At 40.7% G+C, this 26692-nt stretch overlaps 1 protein-coding gene across 2 annotated transcripts in view; it reads right to left on the bottom strand.

Annotated features, from left to right (window-relative positions):
- The window catches only part of RERE (arginine-glutamic acid dipeptide repeats), a 263855-nt gene that overhangs the window by 205846 nt on the left and 31317 nt on the right, over nt 1-26692 (bottom strand). Inside the window, exons 2-3 of one of the 2 annotated variants that reach the window (XM_068986550.1) lie at nt 25800-25870; nt 17340-17465 (exon numbers count right to left, since the gene is read on the bottom strand). In XM_068986550.1, coding sequence (XP_068842651.1) covers nt 17340-17465; nt 25800-25870 — 197 coding nt within the window. The remainder of the gene's footprint in view (nt 1-17339; nt 17466-25799; nt 25871-26692) is intronic. The other variant, XM_068986551.1, reaches the window with a different exon arrangement.

The raw sequence follows: 26692 nt of genomic DNA, 5'->3' as shown, positions 1-26692 counted from the left end.
GGTCACAAAGAGTTGGACACAACTTGGTGACTGAACAACAACAAAGCCAGCACTGTAGCAACTAAGAACAAATAAACACACAGCAGATTTGTTTAGGCTATGACATAAATCTTCAAACCCTAGTCTCAAATAAAATTTGAAACCCTAATATTCTATCTGGATATGAACAGAATCTGTCAATAATTAATAATGTTTCTTAAAAACAGTTTCCATACTTATGATAATAACAATACTGTCCTTTAATATAAACTAGACTTGCAAAATCCATTGTCAATCAGATGAGTTTCCAGCTGTTCTTCAATGGTGAAGAAAGATTGGCACATAGCCATCCCCACTCACTTCCCAGGATGCCTTGTGAGCAAAAGCATATTTAAAAGCTAATGGCTAGGATCAGACATGTCATCTGTGACTGTGGACTACATTTTATTTGGGTAAATTTCCTTTGTCTATGTGGCTTTCAAATGTTTTGTTTCATTAGCAACAAATATTAAAGTATTTGCCCATATCAATATTTATCTGTTAAATACTAAATCAAACAGAAGTGCTATTTTTTATTAAGTAGGGATAGAAAGGTTTTTCTGCTGTCCTAATATTTTGCTACAGTATCTTTTAATTTAAAAAATTAACCAAAAAAGACACACAAGAAAAATTAGGACATGAACTTCAACTTCTTTTATTATGTACATTTACCCTTTCAAAATTTCTCTACAGATATAAGCTAATTACCAAAGAAGAAACAAGCTGAAAAAAATGTTTAATTGTTCCTTGTATGTAAATATACTGCAAAAATCCTCCAGGATCATTAGTGAGAATGAGTTCTTGCTAGGAATACCTATTAGTGTACTCTACAAAAATCATTAAGGTCAGGATGGGGGCAGGGGGAGGAAGTTATAGAGAGAAATTAAATAAATAACATATTCACCAGTTCAAAATAACAGAGGAAAGAAAAAAGGAATTGCCCACTAACTCAGCAAACCACACGCCCCTTACATAGTCCTGAGGCCACAGAGAAAATACTTTGGTGGCTCAGGATTAAAGCATCCACCTGCCAATGAGGTTGATCCCTGGGTAGGTAAGATCCCCAGAGAAGAAAATGGTAACCCACTCCAGTATTCTTGCCTGGGAAATACCATGGACAGAGGAGTCTAGTGGGCTATGGTCCATGGGGGTCAAAAACAGTCGGACACCACTGAGTGACTAAACAACAACAGGGGTCAGCAAACGACAGGCGCACAGGCGATTATCCAGCCCACCTATGTCTGTAAACAAAGCTTTACTGGAACACAGCAACACTGTCACAGACGGTCTGTGACCAGTATGAGCAGAGGCCACAGAGAAGACAAAACCAAAAACATTTCTTATCTAGCATTTTACTGAGAAAGCTTGCCATCCCTGGGAGCAAAAAGCACCTGTCAGTAAGTAATAATGTTACTAGTCAGCTACCTAAGCAGTAACACAAAATAAGATGATGCACTTCTCTGGGAACTGAGCCTCTTTTTCATAAACACCTGTGTGTATAAATATGTAGTTTTAGTTTGTGAGATGTAAAATTTGCCCAGAAAAAAAGCTGACCCAAGCACAAAATGTCTCCAACCAGTATCCCAGACACAAACCAGCCTGTGCCTTAGAAAGCTAGTGAGCCACACTGTAGTTTATCTCCCTTGCAGAGAAAACCCAATTTGAATAAGAAAACAAATTTCTCTAATGAATTAACAAGCCTCCGAGATTTTTCATTTGGAATGATGTATCTATGGAAACAATGATGACAGAGTATGTGACAGTACTTTAGCACCAACCCCCTCCCCCAAAGACCTAGGAGAAATATCAAGTTCAGGACCCCAAAGGTCAAAAGCATTATTAAACTCAACAGATGTCCAGGGCCATGCATCACTGGAAAGGGAAAGCTAACCAAGTTTCACCTCTCACTGCTTCCATGAGGAGCTAAAATACCAAGCTCGTAACCATTTAATTTCCACCGTTGCTCATTTTTAAACAGGCATTTGAATTTTCAATGACTTTCATGTTGCTTCTTGTTAAACTAGATACCTAAGATGATAACCCAAACAATAAGCCAATGGGCAGAAAAAATGCACAGAACTAAAAAACTGGGTAGAATAAAAACCAGCGTGCTAAAATTCCATGACGAAAAGATTTAGATACAAAGGCATTTTGCCTGAAATCTCACTGTTACAAGGTTACTGTCAGAGGAAAGCACTAAGGCCTGCAGCACACCACTTCTCAGTCAGTTATATTTTACAGCACACAGTCAGCCAACATGACCAGGACAACAACCGGGTCTGCAGAGCAAAGGAGTTACACTGTAATTTTGTAAACAAACATTTCAGTGGATTTTTTTTTTTTTAATGATCAATCCTTTTTTTTTTAAATGACCCATCCTGCTGATGGTTTTCTAGTCCATATTCCAAAAGAACCCATTCCTCTGCTCAACTAACTGCCTTGTGTTCACCAATCACTGTTAAGATAATGACATTTCCTCAAGAAAAGCAGAAAGGCAACTTTTCATCCAACCAAGAAATAAGACCAGAAATTGTCTGGGTCTCAGCACTTTGGCCTTTCTCCCCAAACATAAAAGAGCAATGTCTTTCTTTCTTCCGGAGAAAGCAACATGCTCAGAAGAATTTCAACTGCACTCAAGACAGCTTCATAAAGCGAGCTGAAAACCTAGCCTGTGTTCTCGAGATGACAGGACACAGGGCGTACTCTGCAGGCTTCCTCACTAGGGTCGGCCAGTGGACAGAGAATCAGCCTAGCCCCCCATCTCTTAGGCTCTTGGACAGACTACCACCCATGCCCTGTACTTACTCACTCAACCAGAACCGAATGGACAGAAGCTAGAGCTGTGAACCTCGTCCAGGAAACAGAAAATCAATGACACAAAAAAGCAGCACAATACAAGATGATGGCAGGAGAAGAGACGGCACAGAAGAGAAAATAATTAACCACCAGCAGGAGAGCGGTTGCCGGCAGCATGACAGGTGGCACCTGGAAGGCACCCCTGCCCTGCCCTGCAGCACAGACACCTGGGGAGCTGGGGGGCTGGGCCGTCATGGCCAGGAGGGAGAGATGACCCCCAGGAGGCAGCCTGCATCCACTGGACCCATGAGCTTTCCTGCAGAGGAGCCTCTCCAGGGCAGCCGTGCGCCCCCTGAGGCCGGGTGCCATGCACAGCAGCCACTCCCCATCCTGTCACTGAGGCCAGTCATGTACTTTCATGCTCTCTCTCTTTCCAGACTTTCCTCATTAGCTTCCCTCACCTCTCAACCCTCTCCCTTCCACACAGATAAAGGGATTCTCTAATCTGATCTGTTTTTCCAGGGACATAGAGTTGTGACTGTTACAGGTGTTCCTTTGCCTTAGCTCACAATTCTGCAACAAGGACTAACCTCTCTCAACATGGCTTCATCCGGCTAACCAGGCTCTGAGACTGAATAAAAAATCTTTATAAACGGTTCTGTCTCCACCAAGAGAATATAAATATATTTAATATAAATATTAAATAAAAATATTTAAAACCAAAATATACTGTGGTTTTTCAAAACCACCAATTTTGAGAAACTGAAACAGAGTCTTATCTCCTCTCAGACAGACTGCAGAAAGGCAGAAGGCAACGAACTTCACCCAGGTTCCAACCCTACACACGAGTTCAATGGAACAGTCAGTCCTCTTGTGCATCCACAGGACGAAGCTGCATCAGCAACCCAGTCTGCTGGATATGGCAAAGGGCCACCCATGAGAGCTCTGCCTCATGCCCTGGCCTTTGCATGATCCTGGGACCAGGGACACTGCCAGCACTAACCAGGGCTAGTTTCTTTTTTCTCTCCCTGAAGCTCACAATATGGGGCTGCATTCTTTTCCACCACTTTGTTTTCAGATGGTTGGTTGGTTGTCAGCCACCTAATAATTAATATCCCCCTTCTCATTAAAAAGGCTTCCCTGATGGCTCAGTAAACTACCTCTAAAAAGTCAATTTCTTATATAATTTTCTTCATAAGGGAAGAATACAAAATTCAGCATACATTAATCAATGTGTCAGGCTGACCTAACAAGCTAGAGGCATTTGCCGTTTGCTAAGGTTATCACTGAAACAATCCGCGAACCACCTGCCCACAGCTACAGAAGAGAAAACAGAACAAACAAGGTTTTGAATACATGTGAATATATCCCCACCACTTTGTTTAATAACTCCAAAAGACACAAAACCACTTAGGCAGAAGGAAATCACAAATCTATTCAAGAGCACTGTAAAGTGGAAGGGAATTATCCAAAGGGCTCCACCACCAACGGAATAATTTTCACACAAAATGCCTACCAAATAAATACCCCTATGTCGCCAGCAAATCACCAGCAGAGGCAAATCCCAGATAATGAAAAATTATCGGAAGGGCTATTTTTTAAGGATTTAGCCCATCAAGGAGTGAGTATTGATTCTTGTCTTTAACAAACAGAAGGAGAGAGTGTTATCTTTAGCCATTCAGCTCAGGGATGACATCAGGGAATTTAATCACAGTCCCTTTTCTGTGATGCAATCCTTAAACTGTCACCCCTGTATTTTCTGTCACTCCTCATCCATTTCTAGAGAATTCCTAGTCTCATGGATGTGTCTTCCCCACTTAACCCACAGGACACATAGCAGCATTTCAAGTTTACAGATTAAGCGTAACTATCATCATCTGCCAACTGTTTTTCTTTAAAATAATTTTAACAGTGCATCAGGTATCTTTGTGAATTCTGATCTTGGAAACAAATTTGCTAAATCTCTTAAGAAGAGACTGATATTCAATCATCATGGTTAGTGTACTGATGTCTGGACGTCTGTAGACATTTTAATACATCCAAGATGCTACTAACAGAAGGAAAAACCAGAAGGAAGCGGTATAGGTATCAACCCCTATGTCCCCATTCCAACACAGAAGGACATAAAGTCCCTAAACTTCCAGGAAAATTTAACCAAATAATAAATTTAGTGGTAATGCTACATTTAAGGGTATTCCTGCATCTTTATGTGCCAGGAAAATATTCAAAACCAAAACAAAATTTAGACTGAAAACAAGCTGGCAATTTCCTATTGAAGTACAAATCCAACTGTTCTTATCTCAGAAAGAATGTCCCACATTCCAGTTATAATATATCCCAGGGCTCCCCTAACACCACTCAGCTTTAACTGTGTTGCTATGGATAGCGAGCCCTACCTTCCACTCTGGGTGTTAGCCTGGGAGCCAGAGTGGATATGATACCAAAGCACCTCTCCAGGATTCTCTGGATCAAGGCACTGTGATCCTAAGGGCTGCAGCCATCCAAGGTCACCACACACATCTTCCATTAGGGGACCCCAAGGCATTTTACAGCTGCCTTTTTAGGTCTTTCTGCTTTCCATCCAAACTGTAAATTGTTACAAGGCCCTGGGGCAGTGCAGCAGCAGCAGGCTCCATTCCATTAGGGCCTCAAGGAAGGGCAGCGGTGTCAAGAGGCTAGAACCAAGGGCTGCTGCTGTTAAGTCGCTTCAGTTGTGTCTGACTCTGTGAGATCCCGTATACGGCAGCCCACCAGGCTCCCCTGTCCCTGGGATTCTCCAGGCAAGAATACCAGAGTGGGTTGCCATTTCCTTCTCCAATGCATGAAAGAGAAAAGTGAAAGTGAAGTCGCTCAGTCGTGCCCGACTCTTAGCGACCCCATGGACTTCAGCCTACAGCAACCCAAAAACAACAACGCCTCCCTATCTGCAGCAATGAATCCCTTTTCTGTTGTAAGATCACAGTAGTCAAAGTGTGAAAGTTGCTCAGTCATGTCTGACTCTTTGTGACCCCATGGACTGTATAGTCCCTGGAATTCTCCAGGCCAGAATACTGGAGTGGGTAGCCTTTCCATTCTCCAGGGGATCTTCCCAACCCAGGTATCAAACCCAGGTTTCCCGCACTGCAGGTGGATTCTTTACCAGCTGAGCTATAAGGGAAGCTCTCCTCTAATGAAGATTCAAAGAGCCAAAGCCAGCGTCATAGATCAGACACCAAATAAAAACAGAATAAAACAGCCTCATCCTATGTTAGCTGAAAACCTGATACACACCTGTGTAAAGGTGTGTGCTATATGCAACGCCCATGAGAATTAGAGCAGGTGAGCAAAGAAGTTAAACTTGAGCTGTATACTGATATCTAATCACTAAAACTATACCCAGGAATACTCTCCTGGTCCCACAACTCTCTCTTTTTTTTAGGGGAAGCGGCAAACAAAGCAGAAAGATTCCCAAAAGTCACTTGCTTCTAAAAAATACAAGCATGTAAACAATGTTTCCCTGCCTAGTGCCAGTCTCTTGAGTGTATTAAATACTACACTTCATATCAATGTTCCCATTCAGTCACATTTAATATATTCCTTTTTATGTCTCTATTTATCTGATAAAATATAATAGTAATATGTATGCTTAGTCTCTCAGTCGTGTCCAGCTCTTTGCGACCCCACGGACTGAAGTTCGCCAGGCTCTTCTGCCCATGGGATTTCTCAGGCAAGATTACTGGAGGAGTTGCCATTTCCTCCTTCAGGGGAACTTCCCAACCCAGGGATCAAGCCTACATCTTAGTAATGGCAGGCAGACTTTTTCACCATCAGAGCCAATAAGGAAGCCTAATGTGTTTTTGTCCTATCTTATAAACGAAACAAAGTATTAATTCAATGGTTAAGAAGCTCCCTGGAGCCAAGAACTGCTCTGAGCACTGTAAACAAAAAGATGAGTGCAACACAACCCTTTGATTGAGGGATTGGGGGCCAAAGTGGGCAGCCGCCACACTGCTCAGCTTGTGGCATCCTAGTTTGCTGACCAGGGACTGAACCGTGTTCTCCACAGCAGAAGTCCTAACCACTGGACTGCCAGGGAATTGCTGACGGCCCCTTGACTGAGTGCCGAACCAACTGATTACGCAGTTGACCCTTGAACAACAAGGGTATGAACTGTACTGAACTGTGTGGATCCATGCATATGCAGGACTTGATCAAAAGACATACAGTCAGTCCTCCATGTCTAAGGCTGTGGAATCGTGGATACAAAGGGCTGATGATGGGATCTGAGTGTCCAGGATGCTGGCGTCTGAGGCGGGTCCCGGAGCCAGTTTCCCATAGATCCCTTGGGGACACTGGACACACAGAGAAGCCCCACATGGTGTCAGGGACACTACCTGACTGACTCTCTCAGAGAGGAGCAAGAGAGGGGAAGCTGGAAGCAGGACAGGGCTAATTCATTTTCATTTCAATGTGTACCTTAAACTTTTTAACATGATTTTGACTCTGAATGTTTACATACAATTAAAAACTAAGTAGTTCCACTGGGGAGTGGGTTGAATTGGGAGACTGGGCAAATATACACTTATGAATTGAACTGGCAAATATACACTTATGCATAAAATAGATAACTAATAAGAAATTTCTGTAGAGCACCGGGAACTCTACTCAGTGCTCTGTGGTGACTCAAATGGGAAGGAAATCCAAAAAAGACGAAATATATGTATACATACAGTTGTCACTTTGCTGTACAGTAGAAACTACACAACATTGTAAAGTAACTAATACACCAATAAAAATTAATTTTAAAAAACAGAGGTATACTATTAATAGATAAATCTAGGTAAAGGTTGTATGTGCTAATTTTACTATTAATATTAATGATACTTATTTGTATATCTAAAATTATCTAAAAATTAAAGGGAAAAAAGTAAAGTGTCGAATACAAACAACCTTCCCTCCCAAGAAAACTAAGCAGTACTAGTATAACTATCACAAGCTAAGTATGTCAATAAAATAAACCTAACATGCCACAGTGGTGCCAGGTAAGGGCAAAGTCACAACATGGCAGCTACACTTTAAGACTTAAAACAGGTTTTTCACAAGAGAAAAATTGAGTCACCACAAGGAACCCAGTAATCTAAATGTCATACACCATCCCCTAGCCCCCAATAATCTGGGCAACAAGCAATCAGTAACAAATTTATGTCACAAGTGGCTGTTCCATTTCAGCAAAATACCATCAAATAATAATACCATCAAACTACTTCTATCAAATTAATATTGGCAGTTAGAAATTCACTGGTTTTCTAACTTTGGTTTGAATTTATTTATAAATTGTCCTTTAATGTTGCTTTAGGGATATAATTTGTGTGCTGGGGGAGGTAGGAAATTAAGTAATATGGGAGAACCACAAAAACAAAATTTTAAGAGCATAAAACACTGAAGTTTAAGAAACACTAAGGGCCCCTGGAACTGCACCAGAAGTTCTGCATCCTACACAGGACACCATCAGCTGTGCGTCCACAGCAGTCACTGGGGGCAGATTTCCATGTGCTAAAGCTGGCTGCCCATCACAATATCCTGGAGAGTGCCTGGAAAAACTGTGCATTCCTGGGCCTCGCTCCAGAACTACTGAAGTAATATTCTGGCTTTACAAGTGAGGAAACCAAGGTGCAGAGAGAGAAAGTAATTTGATCACTAGTAAATGCTGCCAACATGAATCAAACCAACACCATTATTTCAACACACACTATATATATATATAAAATCACGGCCATGATATATTACTTCTAAGCAGCTTTCCTCTCTTCTGGAGTGTAAAAACTGGAACAAAATACCATCACAGGTTTTTCCTCTTTCTACAAAAATAATGAAAATTCATAAAGTCCTTGTATTGCTAAAAATGGAAAGACCCTAAGGGCTCAAATGTTCTGAGGGCTTCCTCCTCTCCCTTCCAACTTCCTTACTCTCTCCTTTTCTTCCTTTCACTTTACTCAAAAATCCCATGTCTGAGTTAATGATAGGTAAATTCTGATGTATTTTTCAATGACAGAGTTTGAGGGAAAAGAGAGTAAGAGTCCATTCCATAATCACCACAATGATTTGGGCAAAAACTAAAATAGGTGCTAATACTGCATGCATGTGCATGCTCAGTCATGTCCAACTCTTTTCAACCCCACAGACGGTAGCTCACCAGGCTCTTCTGTCCATGGAATCTTCAAGGCAAGAATACTGGAGTGGGTTGCCATTTCCTACCCCAGGGGAGATGTTAATATTAGTGGGTGAAAATTTGATGGCAAACAGGACATTTACTGCATGCAATCTTTCTAACCCAGATTATCAAACCCATGTCTCTTGCATCTCCTGCATTGGCAAGGCAATTCTTTACCATGGCGCCACCTGGGAAGTCCCTGGCAACCTGCTCCAAAATTCTTGCCTGGAAAATTCCAAGGACAGAGGAGCCTGGTGGGCTACAGTCCATGGGGCCACAAAAGTTGGACAGGACTGAACAACCGGGCACACACACACACAGGATATTTACAAGGTCTCAAAGTTTCTCCCTGTAAATTGCTTCTTATTTACAAAGGGAAAGTTAGTAACTCACCCACGTGATCAGAGTTCCCATTACCAACAATGTGACAGAGTAGCATCATCTGTCCTCTGATGTAAGGGACTCAGAGCACAATATAGACAGCTCTGCCAAAATTAACGCATAACCGAAATCTAATAACTAGGAAGCAAGGAACTATGGAAAACTGAGCTGGACTCTTTAAAAACATGTCAATGTCATGAAAGGCAAAGAAAGACTAAGGAACTGTTTCAGATTAAAGGAGACTACAGAGACACGTTAAATAGATTTGTAATGCTGGTCTGGATATTAGGCCAGAAAAGCAAATTGCTGTAGAGGGCATTATTGGGATGCACAGCAAAATGTGACTGTCTATAGATTCACTCAGTATTGTATTGCTGTCAGATTTTCTGATTTTGATAACGATACAGTCGCTATATAAACAAATGTCCTCGTCCTTACAAAAAGAATACACACCTAAGTCTTTAGGAGTAAACAGTCAAGATGTCTGCATTTTACTCTCAATTTAGAGCAATGTAATAGATTAGCAATCCCAGAAACAGATCTACATAAATATAGTCAACAACTGATGCTTAACAAAGGTGCAAAAGCAATGCAATAGAGAAAAGAAAATTTTTTTCAACAAATGGTACTAAACAACTGGACATACATATGCCCAAAAAATAATAACCTAGACACAAAAATCAACTCAAAATGGGTAACAAACCTAAATGTGAAATGCAAACTATAAAATCCTAGAAGAAGAAAACACAGAACTAAATTTAGATGACCTTGGGTTAGAAGATCACTTCCTAGATTCAACAGTAAAGGCACAACCCATGAAGGAAAGAACTGATAGATTAAAAAAAACAAACAAACAAACAAAAAAACTCTGCTCTCTAAAAGACACTGTCAAGACAAGAAAAATACAAGCCACAGACTACAAAAGACACGTCTCAGAACTGTTATCCAGAATACACAAAGAACTCCTGCGTGTGTGTTAAGTCACTTCAGTTGTGTCAAACTCTTTGTGACCCCATGGACTGTAGCCCACCAGGCTCCTCTGCCCATGGGATCCTACAGGCAAGAATACTGGAGTGGGCTGTGATGCCCTCCTCCAGGGGATCTTCCTGACCCAAGGATCAAACCCAAGTCTCTTATGTCTCCTGCACTGGCAGAAGGGTTCTTCACCAGTAGCGCCACCTGGGAAACACAAAGAACTCTGAACACTCAACAATAAAAAATAAACAGCATGATTTCAAAACAGACCAGACAGCCTAACAAAAGATACTCCACACTGTATGTCATCAAGAAAATGCCAACTTAAACAACAGTGAGATACCACTAACACACCTAACGGAATGGCCAAAATCCAGATCAACATCACCAAATGTTGCTGAGGATGTGGAGCAACAGGAACCCTACATTCATTGCTGCTAGGAATGCAGACTCATATGGCTACTTTGAAAAACAGTGTGGTTGTTTCTCAGAAAATCGAACACACTCTTGCCATACAATCCTGCAATTAGGCTCCCGAAGGAGTTGAAAATTTATGTCCACACAATACCCTGCTGCTAGAGCAGCTTTATTCATAACTGCTAAAACTTGGAAGAAGGATGTCATCTTTTTCAGTAGATAAAAGGATAAATAAACTGCGGTCCATCCAAACAATGGAATTTTGTTTGTTGTGAAAAAGAAACTGTTATGCATGACTTTTCATGTCTTTACATGAAGGAATCTTGAGTGTATACTTCTAAATGAAAGGAGCAAACATGAAAAGGCTACATCCTGCATGATTCCAACCATATGACATTCTGGAAAAGGCAAAACTAAGGAGAGAGCATAGAGATCAGTGGTTGCCAGGGGTTAGGAGGAAAGGGAGAGCTGAAGAGGCGAAGCACAGAGGGCTGTCAGGGGAGTAAAACTACTCTGTGAAGCTGTGACAGTGGATACACGGCACTGGAAATCTGTCCAAACTCAAAGAATGCATGACACACTAAAAGTGAACCTAAAGCTAACTGTGCACTTTGGATGATAATGATGTGGAGACTCACTGACTGTAACACATGTGCCACTCTGGTGGGAGTACTGCTAATGGGGGAGGTTATTCACGTATGGGTCTTGCCAGGTGGCACGAGTGGTAAAGAACCTGCCTGTCAACAGAGCAGACATAGAGATGCAGGTTTGATCCCTAGGTCAAGAGGATCCTCTGGAGGAGGGCATGGCAACCTACTCCAGTATTCTTGCCTGGAGAATCCCATGGACAGAGGAGCCTGGCAGCTACAGTCCATGGGGTTGCAAAGAGTTGAACACAACTGAAGTGACTTAGCACACATGCATGCATTCACATATTGGGTAGGAGGTATATGGAAAATCTCTGTACCTCCCACTCAAATTTTGCTGTGATCCTAAAACTGCTCTGAAAAATAAAGTCTATTTACAAGGAATAAAAAAAGGAAAAAATGGTAAGCATCTGCCATTCGATCTAACAGTACAACAGGAGATCAAAGATAAAAACAGAAAATGCTAACTCAGAGGAGTTAGGCATAACAATTTTCAGATTCTGGAAAGGACTGATTAACCTTAGGTGAGTTACTTAATCCTCACACCAGGCACTTAGAAAAGCTGAAGACCCTGACATTTATTTGAAACGCTGTCACTAAAAATACTATGTTCTCCTAAAATGAGGGATAACACTACAAACAAAGTTAAGCTAGACAAACTGCACGCTTTACCTCCACGTCCTGAAACGTCTCGCAGTAAAACTGCTTCCGGAGAACTTGTAAAGCCTGGGCACACCACATATTTGCTTATACGTTTTTCAAACGGCATAAAATAGCCCTTTAAAGAAGTTAAAGGGTCTCACAGTGCCTGTAAGTAACCAAGGGTGATGCATTATCCCTGAAAGAAGGGAGAGCTCAATAAAACTTAAAAGTAACCATTACATTTCATACAAATCTACGGTAGCAAAGACTGCTTAAACAGTGGAAGTATTTTAAATTCTGAGGCTATTCAAATATATGTTCTGAAACTGTGGCTTGAGGCCTCTTTTGTATAAAAGGAGCAGATGAGTATATGGAAGATAGCCTTAAGAACAAAGTAGCTGTCCTGCAGCTTCTAAGGAAGAGCAGGGCGTGGAAATAACAGCTTCAAAGGAGAGGAATTCACCTGGAGGTGGGTATGTGCTCACTAACGCTGGTCAACTGGGTGTTTTAAGAATTTTTTAAACTTGTTACATTAAAATTTGACAGCTAGTAATCATCTTTCATTCAGGGTAGATGGACTAATCCCCAAATTAATATAGCATCTGTACTGGCATTTTTTCCGAAAATCTGGTTTTAACACTTTTACCACAGTCAAACATGAAAGGCTTATTTGGGGCGTGAAAGTGAAAGTGAAAGTGAAGTCTCTCAGTCGTGTCCGAGTCTTTGCGACCCTGTGGACTATAGCCCACCAGGCTCCTCCGTCCATGGGATTTTCCAGGCAAGAGTACTGGAGTGGGTTACCATTTGCTTCTCCAGAGGACCTTCCCCACCCAGGGATTGAACCCAAGTCTCCCACATTGCAGGCAGATGCTTTAACCTCTGAGCCACTTGAAGGCAAATGGAGAAACTACAGTAAACTCTGCAAAAGCAGGATATCCTCAAAACCTCCTAGAGGGCAAAACAAGCAACCAGACGACAACTCTTTATAAGCATCAAGCAGCTAAGAAATGCAATTGTGTGCTCAGGCCCTCAGTCGTGTCTGAGTCTTTGGTGACCTCAAGGACTGCAGCCCCACAGGCTCCTCTTGTCCATGGAAATTCCCAGGCAAGAAGACTGGAGTGGGTTGCCATTTCCTACTCCAGGGAATCTTTCCAACTGAGGGACGGAACTTGTGACTCTTGCATCTCCTCCACTGGCTTTACTTTTAAAACAGCATTTTATGATAAATATTTACTTTTAATTATTAGATGGTACCCCAAATCGCAAGTATGTGAAGCGCCTGTTGTGGAGACCATATGGCGAAAGCCACATAAACAGAGCAGCAGTGCCTCGGCACACAGTGACTGCCCCATGTTAGCTTGCCTCCTTAGCAAACAGTTAGCTGGTTTGCGGGTTGTTTGTTTATCTTTTGGGGTTTTAATTATAGTCTTTATTTGGAAAACAGCCTCAATTAAAGAAAAATTTTCAATTTTTATGTCATTTTAAAGGTTACTTTCCTAATTTGAGGTTTCAAGTGACCCATACCTCAAGAGACTTTAGAGAATAGCAGTTTTTAAACTTAATTTTTAAATTTTAGGAATCTACTGATTATCATTCATAGTTGAAAAATATAAACTCTCTCCAGGAAAATACATGTGTGTGTAAGACTTTGCAAGCAATTTCAGGAAGTTCACAGACCCTCTTAAACTCAACAAAACCATCTAGGGACCTAGGGACTTTAGATTAAGAATATCCAAAAAACCAATCAATTATTTAAACCTGAATTTGTACAATAAAACTCTATGTAATAAGAGATACTGCTTAATGAATGCTTATCATATGCTCGACATCATGCAAAGCAATTTAATGAATTATTTTAATCACCTTTGCAACAGCCCTTTGCGATCAGTGGTAGTAGCATACCCATTTATGAGTGAGAAAACTAAGGGTCAGATGGTTAGTTAACGTGTCCATGTTACACAGGAACTCATCAAGACAAAAATCTGTTCTCTGAAGGATAATGTGCCAAAAACAAAACTAGTAGCTAAAAAAATAATAATGACTTGGTTTGATCATTCACCCATCAAAGAACATTTAGGCTGCTTCCAGTATTTTTCTGTTGTGAATAAAACTGCTGTGAATATTTTTTTAATGACATAAAATAGCTCGACCCACTATCAAAACATGGTCATATTTGTAACAATATCTGTTAGCTACTCCACAGAGGTCGTAAATGCACAAAAAGGTAAGAGTAAAGAATAAAAATCCTAAGTAACTAAATATCCCAATAGGGAGCACTGAACTTCCAGTGAGGAGAGGACAGGTATGCCTGACAAGCACTCCAGCCTGCAGAGCCACACCTACCACAGTGGACATGAGCATGCATTCAAGTCCCCTTTAAATGGCTGCCCCTCTCTGCTCTGGACAGAGCCTTTGTCACGCAAATTAAACCCCGATATGGGGAGCAGCTAGGGGTCCAGATAAATCTGCCCAGTCTGGGGAGGATCTGGACAATGCTTCCTTTGACTTCTCACCTCCCTCCCTACCCACTACCAGTAAATCAGTACTTTTTGCTAGAAGGCATCCAAGCTAACCGAGTCTCAGGAATGAGTAAAAATGTTGCCTTTCTGACACAGATGCTTTTAAAATGAACAGATAAAAATTAATAAAAATTAAACCTTATATGAGTTGATGCCATCAGAGATCACAGATACCTGAATATACAAAGAAAAGTTAAATTATGATGCAATCAATGCTATCCTATAAAAACTAAATTAACAAAAACAGTCTATTAGAGAAGACATCTGGTGTATCATGGCAGGAAACATTAATGATATTGTCTGCAGCCCTGTAATCAATTTTTTCTCCCAGCAGCTCTCTCATTACAGTGTATCAGATCTGTGGGCCTGCAGAATTTATGAGAGCTCCACACATGGAGGGGAGCTTTGCCAACTGGATCCGATTCAGATCCAGCTCAAATGACTTTGGCAGCATGAAGCGTTGTTAAAGAACAATCAATACGTTAGCTTTACACAATGTTGTCTTGACTGAAAAAAGATCTGTCATCTTACTACAGAATCTTCTCCAGCTTCCACAGGATGGTATCTGAGTGTACCACCGATCATGGACTTAATTAAATTCCTGGTGGACATAATATTTTTACTGCTAAAAAATTAAATAAATCAATACTAGGCATCACTAATGCTAATAAAAAAAAGTTTACCAAAAATCAATGTTATTATGGGCAAAACCTTAAATCCATTCAGCAAATCCTAGTTAGTATTGCAATAAATGAAACAGTCTAACAATGACATCCACACTGATTAGAGAATATAGTATTGGTCTAAAAGATAAAAACCATTTCATACACACACACACATAAACAAACAAGATGGTAATTGGTAAAGGCTGGAGCTTCTGAAACAGGCAAGAAGGGACTGCTAATTTGTTCGTTAAGATGCCAATATCTCTCCAGGGATTAAAATTAGATTTTTATCCACTACACTGGGTTTTATCTTCCATTGTGATTGACTATTATATATCAGGAATTTCAAGGCTTCCATAATGTGAACCTTTTCTCTGGTCTAATTCTTGATAAATTACAGTAGCAACTATCTAAACATGAAAATGTTGTTGTGACAATTATTCTTGATTTTATTACAATTATTTATACCCCATCTCCATTGTCTTGGTCCTCTTCATTTCATGCAAGGATGACAGCCCTAGCCTCCTAATTGGAACTTTCACAGTCTTTTCCCCTCTCCACACTGCTACCCAATGAATCTTCTTAAGCAGTGATCAGCTTGCCTGGAATGAAAAAGCCTGCAAAGACTCTCTTTGGCCCAGCATATAAAATCTTGCCTTTTCTAACCTGCTACAATCCGGCCCCATTTCACATCCCCATGTCTGCTTCCCAGGACCCACTAACCTGTGCTCTTCTTTGACGTTCTGCAGTCTTCTCACAGCTCTCGCTTCACCAGGCCCAATGCCTATGCTGCTTATAGGGACAGGCTGGCTGCTTATAGGGACAGGCTGGCTGCTTATGGGGACAGGCTGGCTGCTTATAGGGACAGGCTGGCTGCTTATAGGGACAGGCTGGCTGCTTATAGGGACAGGCTGGCTGCTTATGGGGACAGGCTGGCTGCTTATAGGGACAGGCTGGCTGCTTATAGGGACAGGCTGGCTGCTTATAGGGATAGGCTGGCATGCACACGTGCAGGGCTCCTCCACTCTCCCTACCCCATGTTAGCAGTGTATCAGAAACACACCCTGCTCCTCAATACCTACCTTCCTTCCCAAAGCTTTCCCATGTGCTGCTACAGCCCATTTGGAGTGCTCTCTTCTCTGAGTCTCAAGGTAATAATATTCTACAGGGAAACTGAATGAGTCACTACATAGTGCCAGTATCCTGAATCGTGTGAGTACGTGTGGTGACTATTCTCTTGTTATCTTCTAATTGAGCATGAGTATAAGCCCCCTGGTGAGATCATAAAACAGGAGAAAGACGGGTCTCAAACTTCTTTAGTGATTAACAGCAGTCAATCAGAACAAGAAACACCAGTCTTTCAGAAAACTTTAGCATTAAATCCTCATTAAGGAAGGAAAACGAACACATATGTGTACACATAGCTCTCAGAGACGGTAAGACACAAAAATAACCCTTGTGGACCACTAACACCAGGCCCTGTGCTCCAAGGGATACAGCGCTAAAGACATTTCATCCTGCTCTGCCTCACAGCAGGCCCCGCATCACCACCAAGGAACAGAGGATTTCAGGGGCACAGCTGAGAGAACCACGCCAACCCGAGCCTGTCACACACTGATTCTATATCTGGCATTGCAGAAAAGCCCAGCTACCTCTGCACAACACTCTACCAAACATCCCCCAGGAGGGCAGCACCCCACACAGTTCAGTGCCATGGGCCACAAGTCCCAGGGATCCTGGGGAATGGCACACTCCATACGTGGGCCCACTTACCCCTTTTTCCCCCATTTCAGTTGCCAACATCCATACTCGCTGCTGATTGCCAGCTCCTGCTCCTTGCAGCAGCCCAGCGTGCTCTCTGCTGGTGCCAGAGTCCCCTACACCACCACCCCCCAGCATCTGGAACTGTCCTAGAGGGGTAAGGCAAGTCCCGTATTTGCTTCCTCTGTGCATGTACTTGTTACTCCTTTAAAAACACAGACAATACAGCACATTTTTAAAGGGGCTCTGGGGAGGGAGGCAATGATCCTATTTTATACCCTATGGGATATAAAATATTGATAGCTTTTAAAAACGGGATTCTCCTTACCCCTACAGGCCCTCGCCCGGCTTCAGAAAGATGCTGTGGTGGCTGTGATGCCACCGGCAGAGAGCATGCTGGGGGGTCACACAAAGCAGGAGTTGGAGATCTGCAACAGGCCTGGGAGTTGTGGACCTAAAAGAGAAAACAGTCTTCAGTTAACATGCCTGATGTCCCCTCAGACCCTGGTTATTAGGGGCACGCAGCACACAGCGGGTTTCTGCACAAATCCTTTAGCAGACGGTCTCCAGAATCTCAGAGAATCTGTTCTACCGCTCAAGTTAAGCTTTGTACATCCATGAAAGCTGTTTCTCACTCCAGCGTGAACAAACGTATGACCCTCTGGCTCCACGCTTTCGTGTGGGCCTGTCGTAAGGCAGTATGGTGTGTGCCCCTCGAAATAACCAAGTTAAGATGTGACACAGTGTCAAAGCGCAGTGACAGTGGCATGCTTTGCTTATAATAGAAACAAAAATGCAACGGTGTCAGATAAACACAACTATAAAATGAACCACAAGCGGACCAACTGAGCTTTCAGAAGAGTTTTTTAAGGACAGGTGTTAGAGGCATAAGACACATACTTCATAAGGAAATGTTCAAGGTATGGGGGAATGGGGGGCCTCAAGAGAGATCCTACCATTTTCTCAAAGTCCTAGTTTCATTTTGTAAAGCTGAAGACAGAGGCTTAACACCAGCGAAAAAGACAACACCCTTCAAACAAGCTTGAGTTTGCTCACAATGCCCACAGGGTGAGTATAATGAACAGGCTGGAGCATAAAGTTCAAGAAAGACATTATGCCTTTTAGGAGCCAAACCAGTTTGGTGCATATCATACATATGCCTTTCTTTCCCCCCGCCCCGCAAGAAACATTTAAAACCAACGAAAGATTAGGGAGCAACTTCTGAAAGCCAGCACAGTCCTGGTAAGTATCACAAAGATAGCTCAGGTAATAGTTTGAACATGTTCCTTTTTCGAATACTCTAGGGAGTATATAACATTTCCAAAAATGTAACCAATCCAATTCCATGTAGTTTTTAATGAACTAAAAAAACCCATAAAATCCAAATACTTAAGCAAATCTCAGTTCTTAAAACCGCTTAGAAATTACAGGTAAGCAAACTTTTCATTTTAAATCATTTTTAGGGAGTCCTATTACGCATAATTCCTTTCAAGAAGAAAAGAATCCCTAACAGCTTCTTATAGTCCAAGATTTTAATATGCTCCATTAACTACTTATTATTTTTAAATGTCTCTGAAAACAAACAACAGGACAAATCCCAAGAAAAAGAACTAATACGGGGAGTGTCTTTATCATGATGTTTTTCTTACTCTTCAGATGACCCTCCAGAGGTCCCTGGGCTCCCACACAGTATGCTTTCTGGGCAGTCAGTCTCTGATTCATACTGCCCTGGGGACACTATATAAATGACCTCTGTGAACATCAAGTGTTAGTAGCCATAATCATCTCTACCATACACCTTCCTCCTGCCCATACCAACACTGCAAATTTCAAATCAAAGATTCAACTGGGCACTAGGATGTAAAATACTTCAAGAATTTTTAATGTAAGCAACAAATCAACATTTTTGAAAAACTGAAATTCTTATTAATCTCTTACACTAGGAATTAATCAAACCACTCAAATCCCTATTCATTCAAATCAAGTGTTTTAAGCAAAAAACACCTTAGTAAAGCATTTCTAAGCATGTTGGCATTATCTAATATGCAAAGGTCAAGTAATTATCAAAACATTTTTATAAAAGCATCATTTCAAAGCATTTCATTACTCTCATTTATGAATCAAAAAACACTGATAGTATCTCAGTTGTCCTAATTTTTTTCAATTCTTCCAATGAGTTTTTTCTTGTATAATCTTGAGTTGGCCCTTAAAGCAAACATCCACATATACACTAATTACAAATTTCCACTTCTAAGAAAGAGTTGGAAAGACAGCTATTTACCAGTACTCTAGCACAGTAGCTCTCTACAAACATCAAATTGTCTCAAACTTCCTTAAGCTCCTATTTAAAAACAAAAAACAGAATACCCAGAGTTTTCTGCATTGAAAAAATTTCACATATACAGAGCAGGTTTAGTAAAATAACATTTTTAGTTAAGTATTTTATGGAAGTAAGCATAATTAAACTTCTTCAATGATTTCCTACACAGAGTCCTAAAAATCCAAATACATTAGGAGAAAATGAATTACCCAATCACACAATGATCATGAACCATTAAAACTTTAAATCCCATGAAGCCTACAATGACTGTCAATCATGAGTGAAAACCCACCACTCAGAAGCTGGGTAAATGGGGCCAATAAGACGCCCTGAGATTACTTATTCCCAAAGCTGCACTCTGATTTTCACTTGTGTCACCACTTCTCCCACTTAAGAACTGACATGTATCATGTGAAAATGTTGTGGGATTCAAAATAACTTTCAACATGACTGTCCCATAACTGGGGTGAGGGTGGGGACAAGCATGGCAGGTTCCCGCAAAGCTGCATCTGACTGACCATCACACTCAGGGCCAAGTGACTTCATCCCACTCTTAAATTAGAAACTTCATGCAAAAAGGACATTTAGTCCTTGCACACATATTTATTACTGGTGGCTTACTTCAAACACAGCATGGAGGAAGTCCATTACCCCATTACAGTTTATCACAATATGTATGGATAGCAACCAAGTGACCAAGACCTTTATTTTAAAAATAGAAGTGGGGAAGGTGTGGCCTTCAAAAGAGTACTCTGGCATCAAATCAATAACTCAACCCTCCTCCTTTTTTTGGAAACCTTTTTTAAATTGAAGTATAGGTGATGTACAATATTATACAAGACACAGGTGTACAATACAGTGATTCCTAATTTTTAAGTTTACACTCCATCTATAGTTATCATAGAATGTTAAGTATATTGTACTGTACAAGATATCCCTGTACCTTATTGTGTACATAATAGTTTGTTCCTCTTAAGCCTCTACCCCTATCTTGCCCCTCCCTTCACTGATAGCAACTAATTTGTTCTCTGCTTCTTTTTTATTATATTCACTAGCTTGCTTTCTTTTTTTAAGATACCACATATAAGTGAGATCACACAGAATCTGTCTTTCTCTGACTTACTTCACTTAGCAAAGTACCCTCCCAGTCCATTCACATTCTTGCAAATGGCAAAATTCCCTTGTTCTCATCAACTTTTCTTGACCCGGGATCACTGTATAAGAAGGGCACTGAGGCACCCAACTCCCGACGGGGAGAACAACTAACTGACAAAAAGGAACGACTCTTCAAAGAACCATCTCTGCTGTGCTTTCCATTATCTAAGATGTGGCTCCTCACTCTATAAGCAGAAAATACTTAGCAACAAACTTCCAAGGTCTTCACTTCATTATTCCACACAACACTCAAGTCACAAAGCGGTAAGCAAGTGGTACTGACCTTTCTACAGGGAATGAACAAAGAGGGCACAGAGGAAAAGAAACTACAGAAAGACTCAATCTGGCAGGCTTAACTCAAGACGCCACAAAAAACCTAGAGAGAAAACAACCACTGCTTCACACAGAAACAAACCATCACATCCAAAGGCACTTTTCCTATGAGCTGCTTTCTCTGGGATGTTTACATAAGACTAGGCCATCATTTATCTTTGCTATAAGTCAGTGATATAGAAAATTCAAAGTGGAACATAATAATGCCTAAAAAATATTATGATCTTGGCTACATTCACATAAACTTCCTAAAGAAAATTTTATAAAGTATTTTTAGAATTATTTAAACATATAAAATACCACACACTGCAGGCTAACTCAAAGTAAAAAATCAGATCTCGTTGGCCTGCTTAATAAGCAAAAGACTAATCTGTAGTTAACACATGCACTGTATCAAACGACTACTAAAGTTTTTTGGTAACTTTATCCAACTAACTTTTTCCACTGAAGTGTAACTTCATTCAGTATTCAGTAAATATTTATTATGGATCTTACGTAAGTCATGCAATATATAAATCAATGAATAAAACAGAGGAAGTATCTGTTTTTACCAAGCTTAAACCTAGAGCACCAACTAAATGTCAATGTCACAATCATCAATGCACTGTCCAGGATGTAGGTTTGATCTTTTCATCTAAAAACAAGCCATGTGCAAGGTGGGTGGGCACTTTGTATCCCAACTTTATAGTTAAATAAAGCAAGGTGAGGAGGGCGTAATGTCTTGCCCAGTGCCGTGGAAAACAACAACTGACGAACAGACTAGCTCATTTCCAAGTGGAGCTCTCCACCCAGGCGCTCTGCCATCCCCCGAACTCAATCCCGGAATAGCATCTAATCTTCTCAATTAGCCATGTTCAGATTAATGTGCATTTCCTGCCTCCCCTAAGAGTTTTCAAGGCAAAGTTGACCTAACATTACAATGAATGCCCATACACCATATATTCTGTGCTGAGTGGTCACATCAGCCAAGCTGGGATTAAATAACTGTGGTGTATAACACATGTATGCAGACAGGTTGCCTGTTAGTGAAGCCTCCCTTACCTCCCAGCACTGCCTATATAAAGGTCTCTAACGAAAAAACAAGAAGATATAGCCACTTATTCTTATTCTTAAACTTTCATTTTAAAAAAGGAAAAGCAGCTAACTGCTTTCAGTCTTCTGAGAAACTCAATTTTGGTGGAGAGAGGGCAATTTCAACAGTAAGCTTCAGCTAAGCTGAAGCCCCTGACTGCTGCACTGTGGCGATCACCTTTTGGGGTAGGGTTATGGGTCTAGGCCAGGAACTAGGAAGAAATCACAAACGTTCCTCCCTCAGCCACTCACATTTGGCTATGAAACAAAGAGACACCAGATACTACATCTTACATAACTCAGTCCCCACATTCACAGCAGTAATGGAGGTATGCCTTTGCCAAGGTAAGGAGTGGGAGGCATCTTTAACTATTCCACATGCAGGATCAGCACTGAGAATAGAAGCTGTTAGGGACGACAATGACACCAGAGCATACGCATCCATGAAGAGTTGGAACAACACCCTGAGCCCTAAATGTCAACTGGAAAAAGCGAAAATTCACTACAGACAGGTCCCCAACTCCAAGGAGTCTCTATTTAATAAACCACATAGGAGCAAAAATGAACCAATGGTATCTGCTCAAAATAATATCTGTAATAATTATCTATATGACCTGAAAATTAATTTCATGTAACAAATAGCTGAAGAATTGATAACTGTAATAACTCAAGGAAACAAGCAACATAATTTTTCTGTTTAATGAGTAACAGAAACTATTAGGAATCCACACAGAATTCCCATGCAGGATATTAAAAGAATGGCTTCAACCACTCATCTGGGAGTGAAGGATCAGGCAGGAAGCATCACTCTTAGAGTCAGATGAGGAACTCTGTGGGGTGACACTGAATGGAACCTACCAATCTCAATAATCTCCATCCAGCATTCTCAAAATCCATGATTATTTCTAGACAGCAAACTAATTCTACTATGCTAAGGCCTGGGTTCCTATAATAATAGAATTTTATTGCTTTTTTTGTAAAAGAAGGGAATCCTTCCTCCACATCAGTCCTATGAGTGTTCTCCAACAAGGGCTGACATCCACCATACCGCAGCTGTCTGTCCAGGCAGAACCCAAGACCCCTGAGGGGAGGACCTTTGCCTTACATTCCTCAGTCCCCTTATAGCTACACTCAACAGAGAACACAAAGTAGGCTTGCCTGTTGAAGGCCCTGGCAATAACCCAGAACATCTGAACTCACTCTGGCTCATACTGCCCCTGGGGATACCGACTGGCTTGGAACAAAACCCTCAGTGTACGCTCAGCCACATGGTGACAGAGAAAAGCTGGGGGAGTGCAGCAGAAGAAAAGGCTTGCCGCTGTGAGCCCAGGCTCTTTCGGATAAGGTCAATGGAGAGCTCCTCCAGCTGGCCCAAGAAGGGGGCCCTTCACTGAAAGAAAACAAGGAGGGTAATCTAAGAATCCAACAGGAAGAAGCACCAGTGCAGCAAGACTCAGGGAGAGAGCTCACTTTCTCTCTCTGTACAGCTACTCCAAACCTCTGCTTCAGCTTCCTCCCCTACAAAAGGCCTTCCCCCAGTGCCTCTGATGGTCCCCAAACACACCTTGTACTCAGAAACTCACCATGATAAAAGGACTGATTCTAATTTATGGTATAAACAAAGAAAGACATCTCTCAGTTAAACCTCAAGTCCAAAAAGATAAAATATGTAATTAATCAACAACATGTCAAAGCTGTTGGATTATTCCTTTCCACGGTTCCACCTGCCATGTGTGGCATTTGCTGTGTGCAAAACCAACCCTGGTTTCTTCTTTGCAAAATCTTGCAAAGAAACAAAGCACATTTCCTTCTGTTCATCTTTTCGCCTATTAGTTGGGTAAGCTGAAGGACAGAAAGTCTATGGTTATGTTCATCTGTGAGGTTATCTTTTCATAAGTGGTATTCAGAAACAAGGAAAGAAAGTGGGTAACCAGACAATAACTATATTCTTCCAGGAGCACGTATTTCTTCATCATCCTTGTTATTCTTACACAAAACAAAGAATACGTGCTGAATACAGAACTCAATCAGAAACACATCACATAGCATACGTGACTTAGAAAAAGGCATCTAAACCTATAGCACCCTACTTTCCACATCATTTTAATGTGCTGCACCAGACCAATCCTGACAACAGAAGCCTCAGCTTTTATTGGTGTTAATACCCTGAGCAATTACTACAGCTCAGCAGGAACCTCTGCCCCAAACAGCAGCTATCACACTGTAATCAGCATTTCATAAGAGATGCCGTTCAAACATGAAGGCACCTGCTACTGTGCAAAACGTGTACAAAAGGGACTTAGACTCTAACAGTTTAAAGAAAAACCTTGCAATTTGATTCCACAGCTATATCTTTTCCATGGTGCACTGGTATTACACATTTGGTAAAAATCACACACAAAGACAAGGAGCAGAGAGCAATGGCAGCACCACTAGCAAAAGCTAACTCTTCATGAAACAAGGCCACCGCCCAGATTCACAGATGTCGGTGCAGTGTCTGTAAAAAAAAAATCTCTGGAAGGCAACATATAATAAACCGCAGAGACCTCTAAAAATGGTAAAACCTCATGTTGACATAAACTCTGAACAGAAAGCATTTGATTTACAAGATTAAACTGCAAGGCCACCTTGTGAAACAACCAGAAGGTAAAAGCGATCTATCAAAAATAAAGAAATCTTAGACATAAATGGCCTGTTTTACTTTGTTTTAAAGTAGCAAAACACATGTATTACTCATGTGATAACTTTTGAATAAAGAAAAGTAAATGGCAGGTAACTTTTTAACTCAATAGGATAAACTAATTGGACATTTAGAATCATTCAAAATGTGTTATTTTTTTTTACAAAAGAGATGCACAGTTCAGAATATCATTTTCCTTAGAGCGAAATATAACGTACAATGTAAGTCAGAGCATAAGTGGTATCAGAAGTCACAGAGGGGTTTGGAAATGTGGCGTTCACAGACACTGACGTGTATCTCTACAAAGCTAAACAATTGGCATGCCTCTAAACCTAGGAAAGTACACAGTGGCTCATAACCTTCAAGTACAAGAATCCTTTCTTATCATGTTTCAAAAGATCCCAAAATTACAGTATTTCACATTACAATGGTTTGAGGAAAATACTAAACAATAATAGTGATTCTTAACTATGTCTTGTCATTAAATAGGTTAATTTTAAAAATCACAGAAGCATATTGATACATTTGAAAAGGAGTTAATACAGACATGTATAATGTACATTTATTGAACACTGAGAATGTTTATTTACAGACCTCTGCAAACTCTCTACAAATATTGAAGGATCCAAAGTCCCCAGTCTGACAACCAGTGGACTGAAAGCAAGATTTCATTTCAGACAATCCCAGCACTTAAGTACTTGTGAAAGGTTTTCAGTGAGAAAGTAGTGTAGCTATTCCATCACCAGGCCAGGCTTCCTTCTCGCAACCCCAACTCCTGGGAGACTCCCCCAAAAAAGGTTCAAGATATTCTCCATATTTGCTTAACATACCTAAGAAAGTATGCCACAGAAAATCATAATCTCTGACCCATTTACATTCTTTTTCTCTCCCCAACTCATCATGAAATCCCAAATTCACTTCACTTCAGGTTCTTCACAATGGCCGAGAAAAAAACCACTCAAGGGAATCTCTGAAATTGTTGTCAAAACAGTTACTAAAGGAATAAAAATTTCAGAAATATTTGTTTGCAGGATGAGCTTTCTAACATTCAGTGTTACTAATACAAAGCTGCTTACTGCCTTACTGGAGTGTTGCAGTCACCAAGCAGTCAGCACTTTAAAGGTGAGCAGGTTACCAAGTCAACAAGGAGAGAAGCAATCAACAGAGACAGCCGATGGAACTGGGGGAGAGCACAGAGCAGAATCAACAGCACGTGCAAAGATGCTTACCAGTTTGAAGTCTTGGATGCTACAGATGAAATACGGTGTGTTGGGCCTCCGACTCTCGATATACACACAGTCTTTAAAAGAAAAAGAAAATTTTAAACAATGTCATTTACCTTTAAGGAAACCAAGACAGGGCCCATAAAGCCACTGCATAAATAAATAAATAAATAACAAAGCACATACCTTTTATAGAAAAAATTTTAAAGGTGATATTAAATTACAAATAATTTTAAGCTAAAGGGAAACAGCTCTTGAGTTCTTTTTTTGATCACTTGCTGATGATTTAAAGAATTGGTAAAGCCTCAGTTATTGTTCGCAGCAGCCCTGAAGAAGGGGAGTGGGAATCCCATGGGATTATCCATAATCAGATGAAGAAACTTCAATAAAGGGAATTACTTACTCAAGTAATTACACACCAAAACAAAATCATGAATATCTTATTCAGACAGATGCTCCCCATCTTCACAAAGACAAACAGCTTTGCCAACTACTGCTTTATTTTTAATAAATATTTTGTGAGGAAATAAATGAAATATGTGAAAAAGACTAGCTTGAACATGCTACTACAATAACCTTTTCACCCACACAAACAAAGAGAAAACCATCTACTATCTCATGGGTAACTTTCTATTAAATTTTAACCTAAACATATTTTACTTTCTAATCGTAAAGAAAACGAAGGCAGCCAATCAGAAATAGAATGAAGTAAACCAAATTAGATTTTCCTCAGGGAAGAAGAGCACTTTCTTAAATTACATTTGACAAGGCAGTAGCTGGGTAATTATTTCTGATGCTCTCAACAGCTGGAGTCTAAAGGTTACTTTCTAAAGTGACAGGCTAAGATATATTTGTTTTTTTAGAAGTAATGATTTTAGGGGCAGCAGTACCTATAAAGG

This window comes from Capricornis sumatraensis, chromosome 14 (genome assembly GCF_032405125.1).
Source record: "Capricornis sumatraensis isolate serow.1 chromosome 14, serow.2, whole genome shotgun sequence".
NCBI lineage: Eukaryota > Metazoa > Chordata > Mammalia > Artiodactyla > Bovidae > Capricornis > Capricornis sumatraensis.
The sequence above is the reverse complement of the archived record's forward strand: the minus strand, read 5'-3'. Positions and strand labels throughout refer to the sequence as shown.